This window comes from Triticum dicoccoides, chromosome 7B (assembly GCF_002162155.2).
Source record: "Triticum dicoccoides isolate Atlit2015 ecotype Zavitan chromosome 7B, WEW_v2.0, whole genome shotgun sequence".
Taxonomy (NCBI): Eukaryota; Viridiplantae; Streptophyta; class Magnoliopsida; order Poales; family Poaceae; genus Triticum; species Triticum dicoccoides.
The window spans coordinates 438,117,589-438,126,811 of NC_041393.1; the positions used below are offsets into that span (position 1 = coordinate 438,117,589).

Sequence of the window (9,223 nt, forward strand, 5' to 3'; positions counted from 1 at the left end):
TCTCACGTCCGTTTGCCTATCTTGAGGCGCCGTTACCCGAAAGGGATTGACAACCCCTTTAACATGGCGGGTTGCGAGGATTTGTTATCTGTGTGGAGGGGTTGTTTTATGTTGTGTTGCTTGATTCTCCTACTGGTTCGATAATCTTGGTTTCATATCCGAGGGAAATACCTACCTCTGTTGTGCTGCATCATCCCTTCCTCTTTGAGGAAATACCAACATAGCTTCGAGCCGCATCAGCTGCCACCGCGAGTCTCTCCTCCACCGCCAGGCGGCCGCCGTCCTCTTCAGTCGCGAGCGATCCTGCCCCGTGTGTCTTCCACTGGTCGCCGCCACTCCTCCACCGCTATTCGTACGCTGGCCGCCTCCCGCAGCGACGACCCTGCCCTGCCCCGCGGCCCATCCATTGACCGCCGCTCGTCCTTCTCCTCCGCCCTTACTCCTCTCCGCGGACCACCGCCGGCTCCTCTTCACCCCACTGACCATCCATGACCTCCACCGTCGCCCCCCTGCTCCTCTGCAGTCGCACCTGCACTCCGTCCCACCGCCGGCCACCTCCGATCTCTGCCCCCGCGCCGCCATCCACCTCCGAGGGGATGCAGTCCGCACCGTCACCGGAGGGGATACAAATTAGAGAGACCATGCCGAATTGCCTATGTCCAAAGCTGTCTCGTAGACGAGGGCAGTATGGACCATACAGATACAGATAGCCGTCCCTCCGTCCCCCAGACAGAAGGCCCAGCAGTCCGTCCGTCTGGCTTTCCCTTTTCCGTTTTTCCTCTTCCAAAAACTCATCTCCCACCTTGTCCCGCTCCTCTCTGCTCCGCTGCTCCCCTCCCCTCCCCTCGCCGGGAGATCCCAACCCACATCCTCCTCCGCAACGGCCCCCCGAAACCCTAGAAACTCGCCCCCACGCTGCCTTCGCCCCCTCTCACCCCCTCCGAGGCTACGCTCCCGGTTCTGGCCACGGGCTCGCTCTGTGCTGGGCATGTGCTGCGGCCGCCGTGCCGGAAGATGACCTCCCAGGACGGCGCCGCCCCGCCGCCGGCCCCGCCCAAGCGCCCTGCCCCGGGGGAGCAGCCGTCGTCCGAGGTCCTCGTCACCTACAAGCGCCGCCGCACGGCCACCCGCGGCGCCAGCTCCGACCCCGGAGCGGTAAGCATTGCAATCCCTAGCCTGCTCGTCTTCTTTCTTCTCCCCCCCTCCCCTTGTTGCTGTTGCAGTTGGAATATCTGGCTGTCTTTGCTCTCTGGCGCCACCAGCCGCCCAAGATTTCATTTTGAAGCGCCTAGATTTGCAACTAGGTTCTTCCAATGCCATGAATCTTGCCGCTGCCTAGCAATTTTGTACCCAATAGACGAAATATCTTTTCCTCTGCAGATGTTCTACATAACTGAAAACTGTGCTCATTGCTTTTCCTTTGCTTGCTCTGTGTGCAGCCTTGTGCCACCATCATCCCCTGTAGCGGCACTTCTGGCCAAGATGGCCACCAGATCCTGCCCAGACATTGGATTACTTGGAGGAACACGTTGGAGGGCTTCCTGCAATCTCCAGGTGTAAATAAGGGTGGGGGGATTCAGAGCTGCATACAAGATGCGCTCAGATACAATTGCTGTCAATCCGTGCAAAAAGTCAGTAATAATGCTCTTGTTCAGAACATATATCTCATAAAAGAAGCAATCTAGTGTATAATGTCTATGATAGGAATTTCCCTGATAGTGAAATTCTCTGTGATTTCCAGGGCAACCTAAATAAAGGCCAAGGAGCCTCAGAAGAGCATCCTGCTGGAGTAGCAGGTGCTAAAGAGATTAGCTCCTCTATTCCATTAAAAGATGCGATTGCAGCATCTTTGGATGCCAACACAGCAATGTGCAATAATGCTCTCCTTGACATTTTTGTCTCGGAGAAGTTTGCCATGTTGTGTGATTTGCTAGTTGGAACTTTCCATGTGAGTAAGGTTCATGAGGTCATTGATTTGGGGAAAATTGACGCCAACATGAGAAATGGAAACTATGCACGGAACCCGGCTCTGTTCAACGACCACATCCAGCAGGTAGCTATTTCTCATTCATTCATTGGAAAAAGTAGCCGTGTTCTTGATTATTACCATAGTTCAAAAAAGCGCTAGGCGTTAATTGTGCGTGTGTTTTGCCATCGCCTTGCGCTTTTATAACCAAGGCTCATGCTTATGCACAGATTAAGCACAATTCAGCGCTAGGCGTTTTGCTATCGCCTAGAGCCTAGGTGTGCCTTCTTTAACTATGATTATTACTGTGTTTTATGATACAGTATCAAATAGAGACACGTCAGCATCACTACTGCGCAGCCTAGAGCGGGCCTTTTATGCACTGTAGTGTCTCAAATGGTCCCTGTATTTTCACCGTGGCATCTGTGAGCGCACGTAAACCAAATTGTTGAATCATTCTTCTGCATGTGCAGCTCAATGCTGGAGTATTAATCCAAGTGAGGAAGTTCTATTTTCCTCCTTTCCGTTACTAAAATGGACAGATGGCGAAAAACAACTGTAATGTGTTGGGGTAAAATCAACTAATGGTTAGATTTGGTGTAGCTGTGTAGACGTTAGCACGCCACCTCCTACGCCTCTCAGACGACGTGTGCTGCTCTTCTTATTTTTGGTCTTTTCTCCTTTTCATCTCCTTTTTTGCTTGCTATAAGTATTCCATGAAACATTCAGACAAATAATACTTTAGTATGTATGTATATTTGTGCATGATATAGATATGGGAGAAGTTTGAACAAGTTGGCCGAGAGATGACAAGTCTAGCCAGCAATCTTCCAATCATTTCACGAGCTTCCTATCAGAAACAAGTAAGTTTGCAGTTTTTACCCCCATAATTAAGAGACATGTATTTCCGGACAACTGTACCTCAAGCTGCTGTTGATGCTTAACTTCTTGCTATAATTCCTCTTTATGCTGGTGCTGGGCAACACTTATGATAAATCTTTACAGGCTTCTGGAGTTTCTGAAGTAGAGGTTGCTGCTGAGCACAGGATAGAGGTAATCGGTGTGTTTGTCGACAGATTGCTGGCCACTTTTAAAATGGTTACATTCAGCTAATAATTTTTACTGATTGCATATTTCATTAGGAAACAAGTTTGGGTGGTTTCGTCGAGAAAATCCCGAAGGATTCAAATACGACCACGCAGTTCTCCCCATGTGATTCCGGTCATTCTACAATACCAAAGCGATCTGGGACATGTGGACTTGGTCGAACTTGCACTTGCAAACAATGTGGAACCAGTGCAGAAGAAGAAAAAAGCCTTATATGCGATGGATGCGACACGACATACCACTTTGAATGTGTGAAGCGACTCCATCCTGCTATGAAACAAATTCCAGACAACTGGCACTGTCCTGCCTGCAGCAGCAATAAGGGAAAGGGAAAGGCTGCAGGCGCCAAGAAGAACGTTCATGACAGCCTGCATGGTGATTGTCCTCTGTGTGACAAGCTTGAGGTGGTCAAGAAGATAGAACCACCTGAAGTTGCCAGCAGAATCGAGGTAGCCGACGAAAGAGAAGGGAGCTCGGTGCCGAGCGTGGAGGAAGAGAACGAGCCGGACCTGTACACGACCGCCCTGTCGAAGCTGTGCAAGCACTGCGGCACGTGCGAGGACGACGACAAGCAGTTCCTGGTGTGCGGCCACCCTTACTGCCCCTACAAGTTCTACCACATCCGGTGCCTGAGGACGAGCCAGATCGCGCTGGAGAAGCAGAAGAATCTGGAGTGCTGGTACTGCCCCTCGTGCCTCTGCAGGGGCTGCTTCAAGAACAAGGACGACGAGGAGATCACCCTGTGCGACGGCTGCGACGAGGCCTACCATGTGTACTGCATGACACCCAAGCGCACCTGCGTCCCCAAGGGTCACTGGTACTGCCCGCTTTGCAGCGTGCGGCGGGCGAGGGAGGGGATGCAGAGGTACGAGAAGTCGATCCTGAAGAAACAACAACATATAAGCGCCAAGCGTGCGAGCCAGTCGGACGACGCTTAGCCTAGTTGATGATGCTATTGCTTGGCCAAGAGGGGAGTAATAAGCAGAGCAGCGTTTTGCAAAGATGTTGCTTGGCCAAGCTTTGCTAGGTAAAGGAAAAGGAAGGGACGATGATTATTCTTTGGCCCTCTTTGGAGGGCCATATATGATATATACACTGGCTTGAATAGTTGAATCAGAGCCAGTCTGTTGTGTAGTTGACACTTAGAAAGTCTCGCCTGATGAAACGCTTCTTTTATGTAGGCTGTATTATTATTATTTGCACGAAACATCACTTGATTTGTTGTGTTTTACTTACTTAGTGCCAGTTGTTCCATTGTAACTCTTGTAAGGAACGAATGATATGACCTTGTCTATCTCTATTCATTGCTGTTGTTTGGTTATAACCTACTGTATTTTTGTGTTGTTTTCTCACACTTAACAATCCTAATTTTGCAAACCGATTTTTCTTTTTGCAAGGACAAACTTATTTGTTGGGACCTTTTAAGACCATCTACAACGCGACGTGCTTAGAGAGGTGTTTGCGAAGAATGCACCTTTATTATTATTATTCTGATATAAGTGCCACACGTCAGGTACGAGCACATGGCAACTTTGAATGTTTTTTATGATAAATTTTGTGACGCGAGGATGACAACTTTAGTTTATAACAACTTTCGTTCTTCAATTTATTTTTGACAGAAATTTGTCGTGTGTCACTGAAATTTGTCATCCTTACATGATTGGAATTGCCATCAAAAGACGTAATGGCCTGAGTGCCACGCATCTGACGTGTGACAAGCATTGGTGTTTAAGGAAACACAAATTTATAGTTTTACAAACACCTCTCTAAAGCCCATTGCATTGTACTGCTACTGCATGGTTTGACGGAGATTCGGAGCGGCAAATCCTAAGAGTTAAATTGTTTGCTAATTGCAGTGGCGAATCTCGTTTGCAATCGTCTGTCATTATCTCGCATGACACGTGTCCAGGCCAGGATAGGCCGCGTAGAAGCATGACGTGAAGGTAAGGAAAGCAGTAACGCGTTCCATGATGACAGGGAAGAGCCTCTCCTCTCCCTCCTTCACACAAACCGAGCTCTCAACCTAAAACCAGGACGAATCCTCCTGGGGCCTTGGTATTCTCTTCTTTCTCCCATCTCTTGTGTTTTTTCTTCTCTTCTCAAGAGATCGGCGGCGCCGCCTCAAGTTCTCAGCTTTCTAGAACCTTCTAGAAGAACCGCCGATGCCTTACAGAATGGGTCGTCCAGAGAGGAGTTTTCGATGGATTAATTGATTATTAATTAATTGATTCCGGAACGCCGGCCGGTTTCGGTTTCTTCCCTGGGCCTTGGCCTTCTTCTTCATCTTCTTCATCTTCTTTCGGAAGAGGCGCGATGGAGGATGGGAAGATGGGGAACGTGGCGACGGTCCGGGCGGTGCTCGCCATCCTCCAATGGTGGGGCTTCAACGTCACCGTCATCATCATCAACAAGTGGATCTTCCAGGTCCCAACTCTTCCGCATCCCCCTTTTTTATTTACCTTTTATTTCCTCCTCATCCTCATGTGCGCCTCCTCGTGTTTTTATGGGTTGATCCGTGCCTTCAGGTGCAGATTAGCTAGTGATTTATCATGCCACGGATGTTAAAACAAAGGAATTATCGGATTAGGTTTCCTTGCCAATGGTAAAAAAAAGAACTTTTAGGAGGAGAAACAAAACCTCAAGTCCTTCCTTTTGTTCATGTGTTTGATTGCCAGTTTATTCAGAGTTAGACTAGAGAGTAAACCAACATGCCAGGTTTCAGGCTTCATTCAGAGTTTTTTTTTTTTTTGAAAAGGAGGAATACCCCCGGCCTCTGCATCATACGGCCACTTTATTAATTATTAGCACAAAACCTTACAAAGTTGTACAACAGTAAGACCAAAGCCACCATCTTCGCAACCTCTGTCGCTACTCCTATCTAACTGATGAAGGGGTGCTGATGGTCTGGGCCTAATACCAAACAGACCTCGCAGCCAAACCTAACATCTAAGACCTGAGGTCCCAACCTGGACGCCTGCCGGGTATGGGCACCCACCAGTCCGGCGTGCTCCTCAACCAGGCCGCCCGCCGGGTATGAGGCCGCCACAACCACCTACCACATATCCATCTTCAGAGCTGTACTGTTGTAACGGCCTTGCCCGGTCTCGCTGCTGCCGACGCCACCACGACGCCAGACAGCGTCGACCTCCTGCGCGTGTCCGTCGCCACACATCTGACGCCAAGCCTCCGCTGCTCCATGCCGCCAAGAGCCGCCGCCAAGAAAATGTAGAACGAAACACCGCTCCACCGAAGGGAGGCAGCACACCCCCACCCCTCACCTGTAGACCCTTCCATCCGATCCCAATGTCCTTGGCGTCGCCTCCAGGAAGGTTACGGTGCCTAGGGCGCCGCCGACGCCCGATCCGCATCGGATCTTGGGCTTTCACCCGGACATGGGTTGGAGAGGAGAGATGGTGCCCTCAGCAACTCCCCCAAGGAGGAAAGCGTCGCCAAAAATCGGCGTCGCCGCTGCCGGTCAGCCTAAGGCAGCCAAGGTTTCCCCCGGACACCGATCTGCTCCACCAGAACACACCGGAGGTGGATCCGGCAAGATCCAAACCGACCCGGGGACTGGGAAGGGATGCATGGAAGGGAGAGGGGCAATACCTCCAGATCTGTCACGCCTACGGCTCGCCGTCCTCACGGCCGAACCCACAGGCACGCCGCACGCCACCAGATGCGCCGCACCAGATCGATGATGGCCAGCCTCAGCGCCGCCCCCCACTCTCCCGACGAGGGAGAGGAGGAAACAGCACCGCCGCCGAGCCCGGGGCCGCCGCCCCGGCTTGCCCGCGCCTGGCCAGACGCAGCCGCCGCCGGATGCAGGCCTTCGTCCAGGGCCGAAGACTTGCGGCGCGCGACGAGGGTGCCCCGCCACCGCCGTCCGCCGAGTGGGCTTTGCCCGTCGGCCTCCTCCGGCGGTGGCGGCCGGAGCGAGGGAGGAAAGGGGAGCGGGGGCGGCGGCGGTTAGGTTGCCCGAGCCGCCCCCCAGGGAGCGACGCGAGCGAGCGACTCCTCAAGTCTGATTCAGAGTTTTTTTGTACTGATATGTTTGACAACAAGATGAATCTAAACATATTTCACCTCAAGTGACATATGGATGAATATTCCCCCGGGCTTCTTCCACCATCTTTGTTTTGGGGCTTATTTACTGCATTCAGTTGTCAACACCATCAAGTACAAGTCTGATTTCTTGGACTAGAAATATACAACATCCCGTGCTACCTTCACACGTCTGAAAATAAAATGATCCTGAATGACGAATATCGTCGTTAATAAAGAAATTATCTGCTCCCTGCTCTCGATGATTTTAAGTTTTTCTTCGATGCAGAAACTGGAGTTCAAATTCCCTCTGACCGTGTCGTGTGTCCACTTCATATGCTCTTCTATTGGAGCCTATATCGCAATCAAAGTGCTCAAAGTAAAACCACTGATCGAGGTCGCCCCCGAGGATCGCTGGAAAAGGATATTCCCCATGTCATTTGTATTCTGCATAAACATAGTGTTGGGTAATATCAGCCTGCGGTACATCCCGGTCTCTTTCATGCAGACCATAAAATCTTTCACTCCTGCAACAACAGGTTCTCTCATTTCTTGCTCTCCATTCGACATGCACTTTTCACGACTGCTGTCGCATATTCTGATTCATTGAAGAACAGTTATTCTGCAGTGGTTGGTCTGGAGGAAATATTTTGAGTGGCGCATATGGGCTTCTTTGATTCCAATAGTGGGTGGAATCCTCTTAACTTCAGTAACTGAACTTAGCTTCAATATGTTTGGTTTTTGCGCTGCCATGGTTGGCTGCCTTGCCACATCCACAAAGACCATCTTGGCAGAATCCCTGCTCCATGGATACAAATTTGACAGGTAAACAGTTGATCTGATCAGTTTACAAAAGAAATGATTACATACCATCTGTCTAAGTTTTACAACAAAGAATTTAAGGTGTAGGGGAAGGGTGGTTGTTGCCATGTGATGTTTCATACTAATTGTCATCAGAGATTATCATAGATAATGGAATAAATACCGCTGCTGTCATCATTATTATTTAGTAGAATCTCTTGCTATTTTCATAGTACCGCAATCAAGTACGATCTTGCACATTTTCCTTTTAGTGAGTTGATTTGCTGTTCTTTTTCTTCTCTGCAGCATTAACACAGTGTACTACATGGCACCCTTTGCCACCATGATACTATCGATACCAGCGATCGTACTCGAAGGGAGTGGCGTAATCAACTGGCTGTACACATACGAGTCAACCGTCCCTGCACTGATCATCATAATCACCTCAGGAGTTCTCGCCTTCTGCCTGAACTTCTCCATCTTCTATGTTATCCATTCAACGACAGCGGTGACCTTCAATGTAGCCGGCAATCTCAAGGTGAGAGTGAGAGTGCGAGGCTCTATTCCGCTTTGTTCTGCTTCTTCAGTCCAAGTTCGGCATTGACAAACTGGTACCATGATTGGTGTGTAGGTGGCTGTCGCGGTGCTGATCTCCTGGATGATCTTCCGGAACCCGATCTCTGCCATGAACGCCGTAGGGTGTGGGATCACGCTCGTCGGCTGCACCTTCTACGGCTATGTGAGGCATCTGATCTCCCAGCAGGCCGCCTCCCCGAGCCCGCGCACCCCGAGAAGCCGGTTGGAGATGCTCCCCCTCGTAGGCGAAAAGCAAGAGAAGATCTAGCAGCAGGACATATAGGCGCTCTTGTCAATCGTAGGAATAATGAACACACAGCATTTGGGGTTAGAAAGAGCGAAGTTCCGTAGGATACATATTTTGGTGTTGGTAACGATGCTGTACTTGATCCACCCGACTTAATTTCGCTGTTGTTTCATGTCAGTTGCTGCACCCGGTTTGTTCTTCGTGGAAGTGATCTGACATTTTTTGGCCTGTGCTGCTGGACAAATACTTTCTTGTGCTAGTATAAAAAGTTGTTCAGGATGCTGCTTGCAGTAGCATCTGACCACTGACGCTAGCAGATTGCTGTAGGCGGCACAATTTTTTGTTTCCTCTTAAGTGTTTGGATATTCTTTTTACGGTGACCATGGCAGGCAACAGCGGGCCTGAACCATTTTCAAATGATTTGAAAATCAGAAGACGATACAACACCAATCATTTTCAAATATATTGAGAACTCCCTCATATAT

At 49.9% G+C, this 9,223-nt stretch overlaps 2 protein-coding genes across 2 annotated transcripts; both read left to right on the top strand.

The window, feature by feature from the left end:
• Window positions 1–745: 745 nt before the first annotated feature.
• LOC119336601 (PHD finger protein EHD3-like) lies at window positions 746–4,397 on the top strand. Its single transcript, XM_037608649.1, has 6 exons — window positions 746–1,155; window positions 1,440–1,631; window positions 1,742–2,053; window positions 2,740–2,829; window positions 2,972–3,019; window positions 3,109–4,397. The coding sequence occupies exons 1-6, from the start codon at window positions 1,015–1,017 to the stop codon at window positions 4,009–4,011; spliced, it is 1,686 nt and encodes a 561-aa protein (XP_037464546.1). The 5' UTR covers window positions 746–1,014; the 3' UTR covers window positions 4,012–4,397.
• Window positions 4,398–5,003: 606 nt separating this feature from the next.
• Window positions 5,004–8,966, top strand: LOC119336602 (UDP-galactose transporter 1-like). The gene is made up of 5 exons (XM_037608650.1): window positions 5,004–5,497; window positions 7,404–7,653; window positions 7,732–7,939; window positions 8,222–8,453; window positions 8,547–8,966. Exons 1-5 carry the CDS (start codon window positions 5,387–5,389, stop codon window positions 8,757–8,759), a joined length of 1,014 nt encoding a protein of 337 aa, XP_037464547.1. The 5' UTR covers window positions 5,004–5,386; the 3' UTR covers window positions 8,760–8,966.
• The last annotated feature ends 257 nt before the right edge of the window (window positions 8,967–9,223 follow it).